The 23421-nt window shown below is 36.0% G+C and overlaps 1 protein-coding gene across 2 annotated transcripts in view; it reads left to right on the top strand.

The window, feature by feature from the left end:
- Window positions 1-23421, top strand: part of LRRC69 (leucine rich repeat containing 69) — a 127790-nt gene that overhangs the window by 73425 nt on the left and 30944 nt on the right. For both annotated transcript variants that reach the window (XM_037741856.1, XM_037741854.1), the window contains exons 6-7: window positions 1004-1105; window positions 6045-6224. In XM_037741856.1, coding sequence (XP_037597784.1) covers window positions 1004-1105; window positions 6045-6224 — 282 coding nt within the window. The remainder of the gene's footprint in view (window positions 1-1003; window positions 1106-6044; window positions 6225-23421) is intronic.

Genomic DNA, 23421 nt, shown 5'->3' on the forward strand with positions numbered 1-23421 from the left:
TTACACTGTGGGGTCAACACTAACTGTAAATTTTCATTTCAGGGACCTGGTCTACCAGCCTACTACTTAAGATAGGACATATGTGTCCATTTTACAGCTGAAACTTATGCTCAGATAGATAACTCCCTAAATCAAGTTAACTGTGAAAGCTACATAGGTTTTTGGGAGGCAAGGCAAATATTAATAATGTTTTATTCTTTTTTCTTATTCTCTTCTTAATGTCTTCTTTTTCTACTGAAGTTATAGAGTCCAACTGGATTTAGATTTTCTCCGTAGAAGTTTAAACATCCTTGTGATCTGTGTGTGTGTGTGTGTGTGTATTTTTATTTTTATTTTTTTTTGAGATAGAGCCTCACTCTGTTGCCCAGGCTGGAGTGCAGTGGCATGATCTCGGCTTACTCCAGTCTCTGCCTCTGGGTTCAAGTGATTCTTCTGCCTCAGCATCCTGAGTAGCTGACATAATGGGCATGCACCACCACGCCTGGCTAATTTTTGGATTTTTAGTAGTATTTTCATTGTCTCTAATAGGTTATAATGCTAACATTTTGATGTTCTTATATTTCTTTTACTTTCCTCATGAAACATAAATGGATCATAAGACAGTCTTTGAGATCTAGAGGTTGGTGTATGTTAGTATGTTATTTTTCATTATGCTTTGTTCTCTAACAAATATAGCACTCAATTTATTAATTCCTATTATGTTACTAACCAGTTCTATAACTCTGAACCAGTTTTCTGAGTTGTTTAGGATGGGGATGTGACCAGTGGCCTCTAAGGCTGTGGTCATGCAGGCCAGCTTTAAAATTCTTATGTTTCTGGTAAGTCGAGTATGCCCCAGTGTGCCCCTAAGTTATGTTATTTAGGACTTAAATCCACACTATTATTGACTGTGGATTTTAAGTCCGAAATAAAGTAATTTCCATTTAATTTTATTAAAGATGTAGCTTCAGAGGTGAGTTTCATTATTTTGTTATGCAATAAGGATTTTATTTTGTTTGAAAAGTTTCAGGATCTGAAGCTGAGGGAATTCTACTGTGAGGGAAACCCACTGTTCCTGCAGTGGCCAGAGATTGCTAAACAACAGGAGAATGTCTGGAGTCTACAGGTGAAGGCTTACCTCATTCACTTAAGTATTTAAACTAAAGCCGAAATTTAAGTTTTAAAGAGTTTCTTTCTTTTTTTTTTTGCTTCATTAGTCTCATATCTGTAGAAATATTTATTAGTTAAAAATGAGCCATATGTTCATAATATTGGCAAATAATTCTACTTGAGTTCACATTTTTTTTTATTATATTTTAAGTTCTGGGGTACATGTGCAGAACGTGCAGGTTTGTTATATAGGTATACATGTGCCATGGTGGTTTGCTGTATTCATCCTACCATCATCTACATTAGGTATTTCTTCTTATGCTATCTTGCCAAGCCAGCAAATAATGTAACCCAACTCCCCTGGCAATGTGGATCCTGTACATAATCTTTTTGACTTGTTTATAGAATCCAATGTAATCCTCTACTCCCTTTTTACTTGTCTCTATCCCTAGTGGATGAATGAATATGATCCAGAAACGATGTTCACGTCAGCAAAACAAGTTAATGGTATTAAAAGAAGGAAGAGGGAAGCATATTAGAGGATTCTTTGGTAATAGACAAGTCAGAGATGGCAGATCCTCCCACATTTGACTATGATTCTCCATCATGAATTTAGATTTCCAAGGTCTATTTGGGTCTGTAGCTAATGTGCAGGGTTGTCATAAGACTTTTGGGATTTGTATGGAATTCAACTATCAGTCTTGTCCAGTGGCTTACTTTTTTTTTTTTAAATTAAATTATTGTATGAATTACCTGTTTAATTATGGAAAACTAGAAAATACAGATAAACAATGAAGAAAATAAAAATTTCTTTATACTGACTTTTAAAAAGTTTCTTACTACAAAAGTAATACAAGCTCCTTTAGAGAAATTAGGGGGGAAAGCCAATAGAATTAATAAAAATACTAAGATATCTAATTAATACTTATCTCTCTGTCATTTATTCTTTTAGATTTTTTTTATGCATTCACAATATTTTTGTAATTAAAGATGAGTTCAAACTCTATATACTATATAGACTTGTTCTCAGTTATTGTGAATAGCTTTCCAATCAGTAAAACAAAACAAACAAAACAAAACCAGGCCATGACATCTTTTTTGATGAATACGTGGTATTCTGTATATGATGATATCATGATATTTTTAACTGCTTCCCCACTGTTGGATGTTTAAATTATTAATAGTTTTCTGGCCTTTTAGCCTTTATAAACAAAGATACAAGGCTGGGCACAGCCTGAAACCCCAGCACTTTGGGATGTTATAGCAGGAGAATTGCTTGAGCCCAGGAGTCTGAGACTTACCTGGCCAACAGAGTGAGACCCCATCACTATAAAATTTAAAATCCTTAGCCAGGCTCAGCTACTCAGGAGACTGAGGTAAGAGGATCCCTTGAGCCCAGTAGGTTGAGTCTGCAATGGCTTGGGATCATGCTACTGCACTCCAGCCTGGGTGACAGAGCAAGAATCTGTCTCAAAAAAAAACGCCAAAATTGAAAAGCAAGAACAACAAAAAGCAAAGTGACAGTGACCGTTCTCATAGTAAATTTCTAACACTTGTGCATATTATCCCTAAAAATGAAACTTCTTGGCCAAAGAACTGACATCTTTAAATTTTTAATTTAAAAATAAAGTTTAATTTTTTTTTCAAATTTTCTTTCACAGAATATTTTCACAAACATCATTATTTCCTACTCTTCTGTAACAGAAAAACATCTCATTTGAAATTTAATTGTAAATAATTTGAATAACTGTCGTATTTAATTTGTATACGACTTATTTTTTCACCTTTCATCAACTATTTCAGTATAATAGTAGTTGCTAGCACTTATTTTATGCTTATGATGGACAAGGTACTATTCTAAGCACTTAATAGGAATAAACTAATTTAGTCCTCTCCTAACCCTATAAAGATAGGTATCATTATTGGCCACTTTTAATAGATAAAGAAATGGAGACCCAGAGAGGTCAAATAACTTATTTGAGGTCACAGAGCTACCAAGTGTTGGGACAATGATGCTATCTTAAGCAGTTGGGTTCCAGACTCCTGGCTGCAATATTGGTTCAGAAAGGGGATGTAGGGAGCTGAGGGAAATGGAGACAGGAGGAGATTCTGGTTTGTGGAGGAGGCTGGATGAGCAGTTAATCCAATCTGATAGCTGTCTTACAGAGAGCCTTCAAGGGTGAGAACCTTGCCCTGTGACTGTTAATGAGAGAGAAATTGTTCTGATTTTCAAAACTGTAGGGTCCAGGTGCACAAAAGTTAATTTTTACAATATATTTAGTGGAAGTAGCTATTTTTACCTGTAATATGTAAATGATTTGGGTAGTTTTAAGAGTATTTCTTAGAATTTTTAACTGAAAAGTGCCTTAAATTGATTTGTATTTAAAGTAAGAGTTATTTATACTGGGCATTTAGTCAATGTTGCTGATTAAGTTACTTGCTTTGTCAAAGAATTCTAGTAACTATGATATGAGTTATGCCTTGGTAATGATTTTTAAAATGTTACCTCATCTCAGATTTATGAGGTAAAATTTAATGCTAATAACTATATTATAGTGAAATATTAGCCAGAATATACTGCATTAGTAGATGCCAGGCTAAATGGTTTACCATTGTTATATAATTTAATTCTCCAAACTCTTTGTGATAGTATTGGAAAAAATCTCTATTTTACAGATGAGGTATTCAAGATAAGGGAATCTAAGGATTCACCCAAATATGATCACACAGCAAATAAGTCATAGAGCCAGAATTTACGCTTATGTGTATATTTGTCTCTGACTTTGAATTTTTGCTGTTAATGCTATTTTTTAGTGCCTATTGTATACATAATAACACCTATTATACAATAGTTCCAAAATGTATCACTCCTAAGGATTCATATTTGTTTTTGTATTTTATATTTTTAATATTATACAATTTTTATGTGTACAATTTAATAACTCAAAAATTATATGTAAGGAAAAATCGGATATATATAAAATTAATTTCAATTTGTGATTAATTATAATATGGTTAACTTATAAATATTCTAAGAAAATAGCATATAAGCTAAGAGAAGCAATTTGAATATTTTGAAATATTTTTATAGACCATTTTGGTCTATAAAAGATTTCTTGACTTTTAAATAACACTGGTATATTCTCAAAAATTGCATTGAATGCATCTCTAAGAGGTCTCCTAAAGGATACTGTTGATCATGCCAATAGTATTTTATGTATACTCACATTTCCAAGTAATAACTTTATATTTTAATGGCGTACGTTATCCTTCCAAAGTAACACACTGGCAACAAGTAGGAGAAAAATATAAATAATGGGTGATGTAAGAGCTGTCAGATATACTGAGTGCAACAAACATGTTTGGGTCCAGAAATCATAAATGGAAAAAGTGATCTGTGTGACCTATTTTTAGGTCCCTTGTATTTCAAAAAATGCTTCTATCATCTGCTATTTTGGGTAGTAATCCTTATCCATGAGTTTTCCACAGCTTTATAATAAGACTTGGCCATTGAATTCATGTAGCTAAAAGCCTACCTATTAAATCAATATTTCTTTAAGAATCACAAGCTATGCTCTGCTTAAGTAGTTGGAGAAAGGGTGATAATAAACATCTGATTTAGGTGTCCTGGTAGTATTAGTGTGAAAGCATGACCTCAGTCATGCAACTGCCCAGGAGAATGAGCTTAAGTGGATAGGAGGTTGTGCTGTTGAAGGATCAGACATAAAAGAAATCCATGCTCAGGGCTGTTTATTGTTTAATAGCAGCTTTCTTGGGTGCTTGTTAATTGGGAGGGATAGAGTAATAGGAAACAGGGGCACAACAATTTATAAGATATTGCTGGTTTTTTAAAAAGTTTTTAAAGGTTTTAATTGGGGTGAATGAGTGAAAGATTATGTGGGTATATATGTATTTTCAAAAATTCCTGTTGGAGTTTTATGTGGACTGTTTTAATACTGCAGGGAAATTTTTCACTTTGGTCAGGAAAAAAATGTACCAGATAAATTATCCCCAAACACTATTAAAATTTCAAGCAGTGTTTGTGTAACATTTATACAGGACTTCCATGCTACTGACACAAACAATGGAGAACATTAATGGATTCTGGCAAAGGTTTATTTATTTTCCTTGCTTGGTCAGTGAAGATTTAATTTTACGTATTATGTAATATGATTTTATTAAGATTATGATAGCCCTAGTGAGAGGCAGCTTCCATTTCCTCACTACCTCCTTTTATTATTTAGTATTTTACTATTATTATTGCAGGTCAATTTTCTGAACATATCTAGGTAGATAGGTTTAACAAAGATTAAATTCAGAGATTTGGTTCATAGAAATCATTGCTTTTTTTTCAAGATGACACTATTCAGGTCCTCAATGCAGCAAGGAATTTAGACCAGTGCTTCTCAAATTTCAGTATGCATATAGATTACCCAAGGACCTTGTAAAATTGCAGATTTTAATTCAGTGGTTCTGGAGTGTGTCTGACATTCTGCATATCTAAGAAGCTCCCATGTGATGCACTCTGTGAACCACAGTTTAAGTAGTGAGGATTTAGATTTTAGTGAGTATGACAAAATTCATTTTTGAGTCCAGTCTGAATGTTTGCACAGTCTTTGCTTATTGTAATGAGAGGTACCAGCTTTAAACCTAAACTAAATCTAACTTTATAAAATGCGTAATGCAAATGTATTATGACATGGATTCCTATATGTTAGAGATATAGAATTATGACAATGTAAGAAACTTACTGTTTTTATATTGATGAAAACCAAACTTATTTGAAATGCCAGTCATTTACAACACAATTCATTAGATGTACTGCAGAATCTTAATTTAACAGAATCTAGATAATAAGCCAAACATTTTATCTAGTGAAATGGAAATAAATGTGATCTAAAATAGTTTTGAAAATGATCTGAGGAATTATATTCCTTTTTTTTTTTTCAATTTAGGAAATAACATCAAGATTTGTAATTAATCATCCAGCAGAAAATAACCCTTTCCTAATGGATGCCATGGAATGGTACCCAGAAATCAGAAGAATAATCTCTCAGAGAAAAACATGTGCAGTATGTGGACAGTACTTTATAACTACATGGTTGGAATGTGTTCAGTTTGTTCCTCCGCCAAAGGTAAATGATGCTTTTTGTGCAAATACCAGCATGAGACCTATTCCTATCCTTTGTTCTTATCTAAATCTTTCAATACTAACTAGATTTGTACCTGTGATTGGCTTATGGATAGTATACTGTTGATTTAGGATAGACAGATTTGGCTAAGTATCTGTAATAATCATTGTCACCTATTCTATTTATATTCATAGGCTCCCAGATTTATCAGAATACATGCATTCTAGCAAAATTTCATGGAAGTTGAAAAATTTTAATCAGTAAATCATTAAATTCTGTTTGTTCATCAATCTTAATAATAAAACCAGAACTGTATTTTGCTCAAAAGAACTGGTCAGTAGTCTGTTGTGGAATTCTTGGTATAGGAAAGGCAAATGTGCTGGCTAGTTTATATTATGATGGTGTTCTAGAAAGCTCAATACGCATAAATGTGCACCTGCAACATTATATCACCCAGGAGTTGTGAATCCCAGGGCAGTTCACAGAGCTCAGCAAACTCCTTTTTCTCTAAGTGGCCAGATAGTAAATATTTTAGGCTTTGTAGACGGTGTGATCTGTGTGACTACTACTTGACTCTTCTTTGTAGCATGAATGCAGCTCTAGATATGTAAATGAGTGTAGCTGTGTTCTAGTAAAAATTTATTTGTGAATTTGAATTTCATGTTAACATGTCATGAAATATTTTATTTTTATTTTGTTCAACCATTTAAAAATGTGAAAACCCTTCTTAGCTTACAAGTATTAAGAAAACAGGAGGTGGGCCAAATTCAGCCTGGGGACTATAATTTTCTACGCCTATTCTAGACTATCCAACATTTGCTTTTAATACCAGAATTCCTTTCTGTTCTTAGTGAGCCCTTGGCCTTCCTTGGGCTAGCATAATATAATATTGGAGGATAATTTTATATAAATCACTAAAAGCAGCTGCAGTTTCTGCCATTCTGAAAATTATCATCTAGTAAAGGAGACAAACAGATAAGTAAACACAAATGTAACATAAGCTGTAACTAATATGACATAAAAGAATGATATACTGGTTTGCTAAGGCTGACATAACAAAGTACTACAAACTAGGTGGCTTAAAACAAGAGAAATTTATTGTCTCACAGTTGTAGAAGCTAGAAGTTTAAAATCAGATGTCATTTTTTGATCATCTTGGCAAAGGTCCTATTTCCAAACCAGGTCACTTTTGGAGGCACTGGATGTTAGGACTTCAACATATGAATTTTGGCAGAAACACAATTCAGCCCATAACCAATGGGTTTCACAAGGAAGAGTATCAGGGAAGCCCCTCTTTAAATCTGGGATAAGGGAAGTCTTCATGGAAGAAAGGATATTTTAAAATGGTACCTCAAAGGAAAAGAAGGTCAGGTAAAATTGGAGAAGAGTGTTTCCAGGAAGCTGTTCCAGTAGAAACAGTATGTATTAATAGGAAATCACTTTCTGATTTGAGGAACTGAAAAATAGTTCGGTGTGATTAGAAAGTATTAATTGGCTAGGAGAGTTGAGACAGACAGGAGATAGATTACAAAATATCGTGTAGTTTACATTAGGAATTTGGCTTCTATTCAATGTGTGATGAGACATATTTGGAGGAATTTTAAGTAAAAGAGTGACATGTCCTCATTTACATTTTAAAAATATAGCATCTGCATAGAGAATGAATTAGAGGGCAAGGAGGTAAGATTAGACACTAGACTATTTGCACAAGACCAGCTGAGAGATAATGATTGCAGTGGCAGTGGAGAGAAATGGATGGACTAGAGATGCATCTTGGAGAAAGAAGTAATAAGACTTAGATTTCTAGGTATGTGTGGCTGACAGAACTGTGTAGAAGCAGATTTTTTTTTTTCTAAATTAGGGAAGACTAAGGGAGAATTAGGTTTGTTGGGAGGAGATAGGACTTCTGTTTTTGGATATGGTTAAATGTGAGACTCCTCCAAAATCTGGGAGCCTGGGCAACCGGAAGCCATAGACTCCTATCTAGTTTGTTCGGCATGCTGGGAAGTCTAGGACTCATTGTGAGCTGTGAGTGTGTGTTGGGGTGGGTGGGAAGATTTTGGTAGGGAACTAGATATATAACTTCTAACATCATATTTATCTCTAAAGAGTTTGATTCTAAGTCCTGTTGTTCGAGTGATTTAGTGTGTCATTATACTCCAGTAGTCTTTGTGCCAATAAAAGACCTGAGTTGTGAATCTGCTTATACCTATCTTAGCGTATCTTTTTTTTTTTTTCTCAAGACAGAGTCTGGCTCTGTCACCCAGCCTGGATTGCAGGGGTGGTGATCTTGGCTCACTGCAACCTCCACCTTCCTGGTTCAAGCAATTCTCCAACCTCAGCATCTCAAGTAATTGGGATTACAGGTGCCCACCACCACACCCGGCTATTTTTTTTTGATTTCTAGAAGAGATGGAGTTTTACCATGTTGACCAGGCGTGTCTCAAACTCCTGACCTCAGGTGATTGGCCAGCTTCAGCCTCCCAAAGTGCTAGGATTACAAGTATGAGCCACTGTGCCCGGCCTCACTGTATCTTATCACCAGCCACTCACTAAATTTACCAAAGAAGCTTTTAGAAGTATACAGAATGGCTGGACACAGCGGCTCATGCCTGTAATCTCAGCACTTTGGGAGGCTAAGGTGGGTGGATCACAAGGTCAGGAGTTCAAGACCAGCCTGACCAATATGGTGAAAACTTGTCTCTACCAAAAATACAAAAATTAGCTGGGTGTGCTGGCAGGTGCCTGTAATTTCAGCTAATCAGGAGGCTGAGGCAGAGAATTGCTTGAACCTGGGAGGCAGTGGTTGCAATGAGCCAAGATCACACCACTGCACTCCAGCCTGGGCAACCAGAGTGATACTCCATCTCAAACAACAACAACAACAACAAAAAGGATTATCCTACCCTAGACCTACTAAATCAGTTTGTAGCGGTAGGATCCTGAGCATCCACATTTTTGTAAAGATTCCTAGTTGGTTTTCATGTGCAGTCAGGCAGGGCTGGGAATCTCTGCTCTCCTTGTTTAGGGCTGTCCCAGTACCAGAGAGCAATGGCTGTGTCTTACGCACCTTAGTAAGCAAGGCCTCCTTGGTTCCTTATATGCAACAAAAAGTTGAATATAGAAAAAGTTGAATGAATATTCATTGGTTGAATATATGAATTAATGAATTGTTAGTGACAAATGTGTGGTATAGCTAATGGTAGAAAAAGAAAAGGAGGCATTGGTGAAGGGGTCAATCCACTGTGGAGCATTGGAAGATGACAGACACCTTAATATGGCTTCAATGCTCAGGAGAATTCTTACTATGGCTGCTTTCAGGCACAGTGTAGAGTTTGCTTTGTCAGTCTGCTTCTTGGACCCTATGCTGAAAGTCTTTCACTTTATTCCACTGCAAGCAGAACAAAGGCTCCTGCACACAAGTATGCCACATTCCCAAGAATCTGCAGAGCCTGGATTAGGCCTTTTCGCAGCCTGTGGCTTCCCCAGGGACAATCGATGAATGCATGTGAATGCTGATAATGTATTCTTACTAGCATTATTAATCACTTCGTAAGTTTACATTTCTAACTGCTGGATGAGATCATCACTACTTATGTTTCAGAGATACATTATCTTTCTCAAAACTGTAATTGTGAAACTTTATTTCATGAACTTCACTATGTGTGTTGTTCATGGTGAGGTTCAATAAGGACAACTTTTTTTTCCACCAACTTTTTATTTTGAGAAATTGGAAACAACACATAGCTTGAATGAATAATACATTGAATATTTGCATACGCTTTACCTAGAGTTGCCAATTTTTAGTATTTTGTTCCACTGGCCTTATCTCTTACTATTTTTTGCCTTTAAGGATGCATCTTGTCTAAAACAAATTTGATATTGACACAAGTCCAGAATGCAGCCTACCTAGAAAGATTATATTAAACCTTTATAGGACAAAAATAAAAGAATACATTCTAATTATTAAAAATATGAATGAATGGATAAATAAATCTATCTTTCATAGCAAGTAGAGAGCTTTTATCAAGAGTTGCAATGGATAACACTATTTTTATGGGCCAGAAAATATGTAGGCTATTTTAGCTATACTATCCCATGCTTAGGACATGGAGGTTCACACTACCGGTCTGTTTACTTTCCAAGAAGGAGAGTACAGATTTTACAACAGCCACTTTATGTAAGTCATTTATAATCCTGTAGAATGAAATCCGGAAACAGTTATCAGAGTTCATGTCACCTGATGTCAGGTATTTACATATTACCTGATGTCAGGTATTTACATATTACCTGATGTCAGGTATTCACACATCACCTGATATCAGGTATTTACTCTGGTAGACAGGATCCGTAGAGCTAGTCCATGGTAAAAGATCTAAGTCAGCTATGGTTGTGGTGTAGTGCTACTACAATTTTTCTCATAATGTCCTTTACCAGAGTTTTTGACACTGCCAAGTATTGTAAAATGATGCATCTGAATTGGGAGACTAAAAGTGTTTTCCTCTTGATCCAGTCATTTACAAATTATATTTGTACTAGACATACCCATGTGTGCTTAAGACAAAAACTAAAAGAGAAGAAATAATCTAATCAGAGAAATCATTCTCAACTCAGTTACATGTATATTAGGCTCTAGTGTAGAGGTTGCCTGTAAAAGTTCCCTATGAATAAGAAACAGCTATTTCAGTTGTTAGCCTTTTAATACCTTGATTCTTTTGCTGTGGAAATGTCTTTGTCCAAGTTGAGTCGGTGTTTATATCAGAAAGTTTTGAAGTCTTCATGACATTTAGCAAAATTTGCAGTAATGGATTTACTTGGTGTTTGGTGTCTGTCTCTATCATTGGTTACTAAGCTTGAGGAATTTAAGGACCATTTTGGTTTTGTTCATGATTATATATAGAGAGAGCTTGGGACAATGCCTGATAAATACTTCATTTCTATAGAATGATAAATCAGATCTAGATTGGAATACCAGCTCTTCCTTTAGTTTGTCAACATATTACATCTCTGTGTATCATAAGAAAAATCTGGCAGAGGTGCTGCCAAGAAGGGCTAATTTTAGGATTTTAAAAAGCCCAGAATCTAGAACTAGCCAGGTAGCCAAAGAGAACATCAAAATAGTGGTTAAGGAGGAATTTGAAAACCAAAACCAGCTGGACCTTAAACACAAAGAGAAAAGAGACACCTCATTGGTGGGAAAATGAAGTTAGAAATGTATGTTGGTCCTTAAGATGGGAGTAAATATGTAATCTTGATCACATATGTAGCTATCTGTGAATTGTTCACATTATCATCTTGAATGGATTGTTATATTCAAGAGATATTTAATGAGTACAGCATGTCAGATTACTTGGAAATGGGTTTTCAAAATGTCCTGCTTTCCACTGGAGATGTCCTGAACACCTTGGACAAGTTGTCATGTTTAATTGTGCTCTGACAGATTCCCTCTCAAAGTCATCTCATGTGCTGTTCCTCTTATTTCATGCCACTCTTTCGGAAACTACAACCTAATACAAGTAGCCACAGCCACAATTTATTTGGTACTGAGTGTGTGTCTGGTGTTCTGCTAAATATGTCACCTGGAATACCTCAATTAATGTCCACAGTAACCCCATGACAGCAATAAGAAATCCGAGGCAAGGAGAAATCAAGTAATTTTGCCAATTTCAGAAAGCTGCTAAGTAGAGGATCTGGGCAGGGAACTTATACATGTTATTCCTGATCCTTATCCAGAGAGTATGGGCTATGCTTCCTATGCTTTTCCAAACCAGTTATTCCCCATTTACTTCAGCTGAACTTAAGACATTTATGTGAAAGAGTCTTCTGTCATCATTTATTTGTCCACTGAAAGTTACTTATTTTTTTCTTACTATGTGTCAGGTTATTTGCCAGGGCTGGGAATATAGAACCCAGACCCTTGAGAAACTCACATGTTCCCAGGAGAAGTGGGATAATAAGTATTGGAATCTGACAAGTTAGGTTTGATGTACAGCCCTACCACTTGCCACCTGTGTCCTCTTACTTTCCTCTTCAAGGTTAAGCTTCCTCATCTGTCAAACAGCAATAATAATAATGCCCTTCACACAGAAGTGTGGTTAGGGATCATGAGGTAATGCATAAACAGTGCTTAGCACAGTGAATGCTCAACAAAGGTGGCAAATAAATAGTGCCTAATAAGGATAGTTTGTGAGTGTGTGTGTATGTGTGTGTGTGTGTGTTGCAAACCAAGGCTTTCAAACAAGAAAGAATGAATTGCATTCTTGTGATAAGAAGATGTGAGGTTGCACCGGATGCTATGAGAAGAAGGCATCACCAGAAAGTGGGATATTCCCTGGTTTAACCCTGGTGCCTACCACAGTGATTCTGTTTGGAGAATCCATAATAAATGTTAAATTATTCTAAGACGCGTTTCTTAGAAATGTGCTTTGAAGGCTAGGGAGGCATTTAGAATATGTAAAGAACTAGTGGATAGGCATTTCAAGCTAAGCAATTGCTTCTGCAGAGGTAATATTGTGCAAATATAAATTGCACCATGAGTACAGGGAACTCACGGAAGGTGAGGTATGCAAGATGAGGTGGAGAGAACAGCAGTGTGAGGTAACAGTGGTTCTTTTGTGTGAAGTTTGAGCTTAATTTCAAAAGCTACTCTATAAGTTTCTAGGGCTGCAAAACAAAGTATCACAGACTGGGTGACTTATGCAACAGAAATTGATTTGTTAACAGTTCTAGAGGCTAGATGTTTGAGAGCAAGGTGCCGGAAGGGGTTGGCTTTTCCTCCAGCCTCTTTTTTTGGTTTCTGTATGGCTGCCTCTTTCTTGTGTCTTCACATGGTCTTCCTTTGGTACGTGTCTGTGTCCAAATTTCCTCTTCTCATAAGGATGTCAGTCATATTGGATTAGAGCTCACTTTACTTGACTTCATTTTAACCTAAGTACCACTTTAAATACCCTATCTCCAAATACAATCACATTCAGAGATACTGGGGCTTAAGACACATGGATTTTGGGGGAAACAGTTTAGCCCATAATAGCTACTTACAGTTGTTGAAGCAGTGGAGTAGCAAGATGACATTTTTGCTTGACAAAGAGAGGTTAGACCTGGTGGCGTGGATTTAAAGATTATTTTTATAAGTGTGACACTTGAAGCCTTGGGAATAAAGATTGCACAAGGAGACCTACCCAGTAGGATGAGAAGACCAGAAGGGCAGAACCTTGGAAGACAATATCATTAAAAGGGGGAAAAAGCAGGAGTTAGCAAAGGAGAATGAAAAGAAACAATCAGGGACAGAAGGCAAAGCAGGGAGAGTGGCACAGATTCTTCAGCTATAAAACACAGATGCACAATAAACAGGGCTTCCTTGCTTTTTCTTCTGCTGAACTTAGCTTTTATGTGGGCCCCCATTCTACTGGAAAATTTACCTAGTTAATTCAAGACTTATGTGGTAATTTTAGGATTTTGTAAGTCATTTCAGATTTCATCTTGATCACTGAGAATTTCTTTCCCCTCCTTTCTCCCTATACTATCTAACTTATGGTATTAGGAGTAGGAGCCATACATTGTGCCAGTGTGGGCAATGCGTTTCATGTGGCCGTCCTCTGGGTTTATGATCTTCCTAGCTAGACCAAAGCTCCATGATAGTTTCTGATGAGTGATTTACTTCCCATTGGTCATGCTTCTCCTTCCATATACCCTGTGTTTTCTTGTGCTGACGTTTCAACCACTTCTGCGCTATTCTCTGGGCATAAGAAAATTTTAGCTGCTCTCTTACTCTAATATGGGCTCAAGAATGAGCTGACTAAAGATGCCATGTTGACATATCCAGGGCTGAGGAGAAGAAACAGCACTGAAAAATCGGAAGAGGAAGGTGGTGTCCTTTGTGTCATTAAGTGGCAGGGTTGGAAGCAGGTTGCACTGATAAGAACCCTGATAGGGCCAGGCATGGTGGTTCCTGCCTGTAATCCCAGCACTTTTGGAGGCCGAAGCAGGCAGATCACCTGAGGTCAGGAGTTGGAGACCAGCCTGGCCAACATGTTGAAACCTTGCCTCTACTAAAAATACAAAAAAATTAGCCAGGCGTGGTGGCGGGCACCTATAATCCCCGCTACTCCGGAGGCTGAGAAGGCAGGAGAATCACTTGAACCCAGGAGACGGAGGTTGCAGTGAGCTGAGATCATGCCATTGCGCTTGCATTGCAGCCTGGGCAACAAGAGCGAAACTATATCTCAACAACAACAACAAAAAGCCTGATAAGAACACGGAAGTGAAGACAGCAAGTCTTGACTAATCTCTAAGAAATGTAGTGGTAAAGGTAGGAGTGCTTATAGACTACTCTTTGGAGGGTCAGGAAGGCTTACAGAAAGATTTTGAAAATGGGAAGATATGTGCATGATCTTAGACTGTGGAAGGCGCTAGTAAGGAGGAAATGTAAAATTAGTCTGGATTGTACACCAGTTCAGGAAGAATTAATGCTGTGATTAGGTACTGCTACTTTAAAAAATTAATAGAATTTTTATTAGAATTTGTTACTATGTGACGAGCCTTATCTAATCCATAATCTTAAGGGAATGAATATATCAAGAAGAGGAGATATGAAAAGTTTTAAACAACTAGAAAATGGGTAATCGTAGTGCTTTTCTACTTACAAAATGCTTTTTACATATTTTTTGCTTTCAACATCTTTATTGAGTTTTTACTATATGCAAGGCACTATGCTAAGCTCTGTGGATCCAAATATGAATAAGATGTGGTTCATGTCATTGAGAAGATCACAGACTATTAAAATGTAATGTTAGAAGCATTATCTTAAAGCATTATATACACATGCTATGGAGTCACAGACAGAACAAACAACAACATTGATGGAAGCTTATAGGTAACTTTCCTCAGGAGGTTACATTTGAGTAATAGGAGTCCCTGCTTCTCATGTTAACTTTGTGACTCGGTTTCCATTGTCTCTATTCACAGTTGAGATAACTAAGACTAAGCAAAGTTAAGTGGTTTCTTCACAAGTTTCAAATCTATCAAATAATAGAATTAGGACTTTAGCTTACCTGACACCTCCTGAGACCACCTTCTTCTCTTTTTGCGACAATAGAACACGCACATTTTTATTTGAATCATGAGAAAGTGCAAATAAATTTATTGATTGATAATGATACAGCTACTTCCAATAGCTACCTTCATGTATTTGAAACACTGTCATGTGAAAGAGAGATGAAACTTTTCTTCTGTTGACTTGCAGAGTAGAAAATGGAATCACTGGCCGTTCAGGTCAGATAGATAGAGCTTTCTTAGAGGATTTAAACACACGCACGCGCACACAGGTTAACATCAGTCGTCACTGAAGAAACAACAAGCTCAGAAACAAGAGTAGGAAAATGGGAGGGAGATTTGATATCTACATAATTTCACTTTAAAAATTAAAAGAGAAGAATACATTTTTATGAATTAAATATGTCTGAAGGCATTATTTAAAAAGCAACATAATGGCATAAGAATACAGCCTGGATCAAAAACATGATGGTTAAAAGAAAAACCCATTCACTAGGATCTACACGCTTTAAGTGTCCTAGCTAATGGCAGAAAATGTTCAAATACTGAAAAAAGCCCATTTCAGATTTTAAAAGCACATTGAGTGCCAAGCAGAGTACACAAGAACAAATCCATACATAGACATCTTTTGGTAAAACTGTATACCACCAAAGTTGAACCATTAAGACCTAAAGAGGAAATGTTAAGAAAGTTTAGATAATCTACATAGAAGCAGCAATGAATTGACATCACATTTCTCATTGACAGTAATAGATGCCAGAAAAAACAATGGCATACAAAGCACTAAGGGAAAATAACTCAAAATGTAGACTTATCTGTATAGATACACTGATAGGCAAAAGGCATGGGAGTGTCAGAAAATTCTAACAAGAAAAAATTTTTAAAGGAAAATTGCTTTGAAAAGACCATTGATTCTAGCTTTATTAAAATTATTTAAAAAGCTAAATTAATAATATTTAGTAAGTATATGATCATGAAAAAGTGTATGACAATGGGATTAGAATAAGTGTATATGATTTGCTAGTCATGCTAAATTAAGGATGCTTAAAATAGTTAAAAATTGATGTGAATATATATTACTAGGTGTTAGCAATTAGAAGCTTTTTTAAAGGACTTTTGTAAGTTCCTTGTTTCCAGGGTTGAAACAGAGTGAAAACATGCACAGAATACTTGGGGATGACAATCAGATTAACCACACTGGTAAACAATTTCTTTCATATATCTCTAGAGTTTTGTGTTAAGTAGACAGCAATTGTACAAAAAAAATAGTTTGCCGTGAAGCCTCTCTTTCCATTAAAATTTTTTTAATTTGTTAATCATCTCTTCAGAAACTAAACTTAGAGACTGCTGACCTTTATAGCAAATACTTTATCAGGAAGGGAGAACACATTTGATAATGCCAACGTCTGGTTGCCCCTGTTGTGCTTTACACAGTGTTCTGCTTCTTAATGGGGTTTACACTCAAAGGAGGGAGACACTGAATGATAAATGGGTCTTTATTCTCAACATAAAACACAGAACAACCAAATATTAAATTGTAATTGCTTCTATTCAGGTGAATGTAAAATTATGTCATGCTTGCCTTATGAAATAATGAGATGAGGATTGGAAAATAGTCAAACAATTTTACTCAGTCTCAAATATCAACCTTGATCATAATTCATACAGATGCTTTTGTCTTTTTCTAAATGGTATAGTTCTGCCATCAAAGTTGAGTTAGTCTTTAGAAATTACAAAATGATCAATAATTTCAATGTAGTTGATATTTCAATATTAGCTACTAATGATATGAATCTTTGAAATAGCAACAAAAAAATTATCCTTTTTAGTTACTACTAACTTGGGCCATATTTGAACGATGACTTAGATGTAACCTAAATAGTCTCATAAAGTTTTTTCCAAACACTTGAGTGATCCTGTGCCCACGATATGCATCTGATAGTTTTCATTTCTTATAGTTTCGTTAGTTGAACTTAACATTTCCCCAGATTCCCTTAAAGTTGAATAGTTTAGGGAGGGAACAGTTTGGAACATGAACTCTCAACCCTGTATTGAATGATGTAATGTAATTAAAACTACCCTCAAAAGAGATTAGACTGAGTAGTTCTCCCTATAAATGAGCGAAAACGTTCATCTACTTTATGAAAATTTGTAACTTTAATTCCTTTTTTATGACAAGCTGCCAGTAATGAAACATGATTACATTTAATAATTTTACACATTACTTATAAAGTAAAATCTCACTTTGCAGTAAAAAGTTATTACTGTTAAGATGCCACTGACATTCATTTATGAAACTGATCATTTCAACCAGTCAACTGTGAAAATGAATGTGGGTCTCAAAACTATGCCATGGTTAGTCAATTTAATGTACATTAGGTACTAAGAGGAGCAGAAAGCATCACATTTCTAATTCTAAACAGTCATGAAAGTCATAAGTATTTATTGTATAGACAAATTAAAATGTATATATATTTCTTATTGTTTTATTCCAAAAATGGCAAAACAATTATAGTATAAATGAGCGCATACACTGTGTCTTGATTACTTTTACTCCTATGAGAACTCCTTGAGACCTCTTACCCTTTTGGAGAACTCTCCCTTTTGTTCTTGAACTGCTGGATAGAGTACCACTTGTATTCCGCATCTATACCTTTTTTCTTCTAAAATAATCTTAAATTGTATTCAGCGTTAGTTATTTTTCTGAAGCTGTATATATCAAAACGTTGAACATTCCTTGTGAAATTCAGAGGATATTGATTATGCAGAGGGTACTGTGGGAGAGCAGGACCACTGTGTAGGGGAGAGAATGCTGCTTAGCTGGATGGCTGGCTGGAACATGAGTGAGATTTTCTTTCTGGTTTCTGTCCTTATCACAGTCCAAATTGCCCTAAAGGTGGAATGACCATGTAATACATCATCTAAGCCAAGATGCTTTTGAGAGTAAAAGTGGATTTTATTAATAGCTGGAAAAACAACAGGAAACCAGAACTGTCCTTGGCAAATCCCAATGTATGGCTACCCTTCCTAAATGGAGTGGTTAACTTCAGAGCAGTGCTGATGTCATTTATCACTGTGGCATGACAGTGATAAATTAGTTACTCCATAAATTTTTGAGAGCCTGCTTTTTAAAGCAGGGAACTGAGTGCTAAGTACAATTCAAGTAAGTAGGGTTTAAAATGTCCCGAATGGTTTAAAATCTGAGTTTAGATGCTAAAGATGTAAAAGGCATTAGCAATAAAATCTCGATGTTAAATGAATGATAGAGATCAATTGCTTTAGGATTCAAAGTGGAAGATAAGATCATTGCAGGTTGTGTGGTCTGGGAAGTGCCCAGAAAGATGCTGGGACTTGTTTATAGCCTTGAAATAGGTGGAATTCAGATACATGGAGAAGGAAGCAAAGAGGAAATTTTAGGAGAAGAGAATGGCAGGGAGGAGAATAAATCATGTTCATAGGGCAGTGAATCAGTTAGGTTGGTTCGTGGATGGGAGTGGTTGAAGGAGACATTATTAAAAAATTGAGGTCACATCCCATTAACCTGTCAAAGGATAAGACTAAATAAGGAGTTTGAATTTGATCTTGTTTGGAAACAGAACACTACAGAACATGTGGGGAAAAGCTGGTGATATAAAAAAATAAAATAAAAATAAAGTATGTTTTAGAAAGAGTCACTTGGCAATAGTGTGCTGGCTTAATTGAAGTTTGAAGACAAGAAAAGCTGAAGGTAAGAGGCCAGATAAAGTGGTTGCCTACTGTGGGTGCAAGATCTGGTGGTAGAAAGGCAAGGAAGGACCATATAAATTTGATTGAGCATGGGAAACCTCTGAGGGGTATGAAGCAGAAAGAAAGAGGAGCTGGTCTGAGAGGCAAGACCCCAAGTTTTATCTTAGACATGTTGAGTTTCAAGTGATGCTTGGATAATTCAAGTGAATACATTTAACCCTCAGGTGGGGACAGATTGGCATCGAAAAGAAATATACCTCTTTAGTATGTTATTTGAAAACATGTGCACTTTCCAACAACTGTTCATTCTTCCAAACCATTCTGTTGTGGTTATTAAACTATAATAGAAATCTTCATTAATGAAAGAGCCCAGAAATCATACAATGACTAACACTAATCTATAATTTAGTAAACTTGGATTCTAATCTTGTCTCTACCTTGAACTATGAGGTCTAAGGTAAGTCATCTACCTTCTCACTATATCAGGACTAATTTCCTCATTTACAATGAGAGGATTAGACCAGTCTCTTCCAGCATGAAGCTGCCTTGATTCCATAAGCAGGAAGGGCTGCCATTGTTATGCTTTTCAAGTCCTGCTAATTTGGAACATGATACCAAAATTAGTTTTCCGTTGAAATTGTTAACAAATTCGCCCAAACTTGGGGACTCAGCAGAAATGTTTTTTTGTTTGTTTGTTTGTTTTTAAAGTCAGGTAGATCAGAAATTTAACATGGGTCTTACTGGGCTAAAATCAACCTTTTGAAGGCTGGGTTTCACCTGGAAACTCTTGGGGAAAACCATTTTCTGGCCCTTGACAGTTTCTAGAGGCCCCCCATATTCCTTGGCTCATGGTTGCTTTCTTCCACCTTCAAAGTCAGTATTGGCAGACCTAGGCCTTCTCACATCACCTCACTTGGACCTTCTCTTCTGTTTCCCTCTTCCACTTTAACAAATCTTGTGATTACATGGGGCCCACTGTGTAGTCCAGCATAACTTCTCTATCTCAAGGTCCTTAACATTACCCGACCTGCAGTGTCCGCTTTGCTATGTGAGGTGATATGCATATTCATGGTTTTAGGAATTGGGATGCGGACATCTTGGGGGAACATTATTTTGCCTACCAAGATACCTTTTTCCTGAGAAAACAGGACACCACTTATGTTCTTTTTCTATTCCTTTTGCTTCATATAATATTGAAATCTTATCCAGACTTTTTACTGTGCAGTATAAATATATATTTCAATAATTTTTAATCTCTCAAAGTTTAAAATTTGGCAGTGATTGCTACTAAGATATATGTTGAATGATTTTTTAAAAAATTCTTAATCCTACCATTGAACAAACATAAAACTTAGCAAAGAGTAATATTTGAATTTAAAGTGGAAAACTTTTTTTTAAATATGGAGAGAATATAATCATGTGTTTGCTTTAGAAAATAATGCAAATATTAATGAGTGAAAAAGTAAACTGTATTATAGTATTTTACTTTTTAAAGCTTTTTGCTAAAATGATATTTTTTCAAAATAATAGCATATCTAATCTTAGACCAACTCCTTTTCCTATTCACTGTCCTTGGCTTGACAGAAAGAATATTACATCGAGTGTTCTGATTTCTTTGTATAAACAATGACAAAAGCAGTATTTGTCTTTGTCAGAAACATGAGGTTTTGTTAATTGAGATTTGTGAAAAGAGGTCCTCTAGAAGAGGAGGTGTCTTTATTCCATGCTCATTTGGAAGTACCAATAGAAACAGTTGCAATAATGCCACAAATAGAAATACAAATTTAAAAGGGCAGCAAGTGTTAAGGTGGTATAAGAATTTCATTGTCATGCAAACATTACTAGAGATGATGAATCTAGATGGAAAAGTGTATTACCAAGGAATTCTGCTGAGTTGTTTTTCTCAGTTAAATTTCCAGAAAACAATTCAGAGTCCTGAAAAATATTGTATAAGAAATAGAAATTATTAAGTTAGAGAATAATCACCCTCAAAACTTCATGTTCACTGTAAAACTAACAATGGGCCTTTTGTTAAATAGACTTAAAAATCTCACCAAAATATTCATTTTATTCTAATTAACTAAACAATATTTCACTCAAGAAGGGGAAAGAGGGACACAGACACTTTGCATTCCTGCTTGCAACAAGAGCCAATCTAAACTCTGCCCATGCAATATCTTAATGACACAAGGGAAATGGCTAAAACCACACTGGAAATAAAAAATGCCTTTAATACTTTCTTCACCTCATGAAGAAACTGGACAAAGCAAATCAGATGTCCCACTTGTTTCCTTGGTTTACATTTGTTTCTTTCTCTAACTTCCTCCTCTTGGTTCCTGGCTCTATTAATTGTTTGGGTTTCTTAAACGGGAACTGAGGAAAATGTATGTAGCATGGTTTATTTTCAATAATTATTTAAGTCTAGCTGAGATATGTTGCAGAAATAGGCAGGATGGACTGGTTGGGTGAGATGGTTGTCCAATATGTGGAAAAGGAAAGACCACATTTAGCTTCTGTCTTTTGTCATTTGTTCCCCAACCACAATTTCATCACTTAATCATTATAATCTAGTTAGGGAATCAATATTATATCTTACAGAGTAGATTTGTGTCTGTTATTCAAAAATACTTATGAAATCTTTTTACTTCTGGACTAATGTATTTATTGTTTATATCCCATGATTTAATATTTTATGATCTATTTATAGTTTATACTGTATTGTTTCCCCAATACAATGTGCACATTCTTGAATTTTTGTTCACCGTCCCAGAAATGTCCTTTTGCCTTCTCCCAGGCAAACACATTCCGGTCAACCTTCAAAACCCAGTTCTCCTTTTTTTATATTATGAAACCTTGCATAATATGCAGCCTATGGTGTCTCCTTTTTCTGCATTCATATAGAACCTATCTTTGGGCTGAGCCATATGTTTCTATTTGTGTGTGTGTGTGTGTGTGTGTGTGTGTGTGTGTGTGTGTGTGATTATTGTCTTTCCAACTAGATGCTAAGAAGATTCTTAGAGGCAGGGATTGTTTGCTGTATATCTTTGTGACCTGACACTTTGTCTAACGTTGTGCAGATTTTAGGTTACTTATAATTTGTCAGGACTCTTAGTTGCAAGTTAAAGAAACCCAACTCATATACCAACTTAAGCAATGAAGACGGTCCAGGGATGAGTCTGACTGAAGATTTTGTCATACCTAAATTAGATTTCCAAATTTATCATTAGAAATCTGTCCATTATTTATTATCTCTACATTCTTTGTTTTGGCTTTGTTTTCCAGTAGCAGCTGCCTAAATTGTGCCTTTTGGGAGTAAAGGGAGAGCTTCCTTCTCTCAATAGATGCAGAGAAAGTCCCGGAGCCGATGCTCATTGGCTCCCTTGGACTGTCTTGCATTATATGCTTACCCCAGACTAATAATCACCATTGTCAAAGGGAAGCAATTGAGTCATTGCCTTGGCCTGAGTTACATGGTCCTATAATGAGCCAGGGACTGAGAACAGTTGCTCTCTCATTCCCCTAACATAGGCACTAAGATTGGAGGAGGGGTAGTTGCCCAAAGGAAAAACAGGGCTTTTGTGCCAACACAATGGGAAATGGATGCCAGATAGGAAAAACCAAGATGTCCACTGAGGAGTTCAGTACCTGTTTGCTGATTGATGAACTAAACATCTTTGTAGGAAAGAAGTCAGGTTTGTAGATATTCTGTACCATTTTTCACCTTCATCCAAAGTATTTTACAGTTAGGATAGTGCTGTGTATCCTCTAAGTGCTTCACAGCCACTGTTGGAGGTGGATGTGAGGGGATATGACTTATGACTTTGGCTCCCTCTTGATATATCACTAGAGTTAGAAAGCTGTTACTCTCTCAAGGGTGGATTAACAACTGTGCTTACCTGTTTGAACCTTTCAATAGGATCTCTGAGTTCTTTTGTGGAAGAGTGAACAGAACAGCAATCAGTCTCTTATTGTGAATTGTGATGGTGTTGGCCAAATGGCTTCACGATAAAACTAGGTAGCATTATCAACTAATAATATTTCCCAGTTACCAGTTGTGAGACTCTTTTGGATTCTCTCACTGAGAGCTGTGTTGATTTCAGAAGATGATCATAAAACATAGAAATGTTAAGCTTTCAAAGTTACCATTATTTCAAACATAAATTGTCAATATATGTAAACTAAATTGGCTAACAGGGTTTTTGATTGCTTATTTTATACACTGTGAAGTAAGATCAGAGATATTTGAAGCACAAAAATTTAATTCACGTATTAGGGAACTTGCCTAAGACCCAGCCAGTGAATATCTTAATGAATAGCGCAGACAGTAAACAAAGAATTTTAGGAAGATTTATTTCCATGGGAACTGCATGCTGGGCAGGTAGAACCAAGATGCTCATTAGGAAGTTCAGTAAATATTTGCTGA

The sequence above is a fragment of the Cebus imitator genome, unplaced genomic scaffold (assembly GCF_001604975.1).
Source record: "Cebus imitator isolate Cc_AM_T3 unplaced genomic scaffold, Cebus_imitator-1.0 Scaffold109, whole genome shotgun sequence".
Lineage (NCBI taxonomy): Eukaryota > Metazoa > Chordata > Mammalia > Primates > Cebidae > Cebus > Cebus imitator.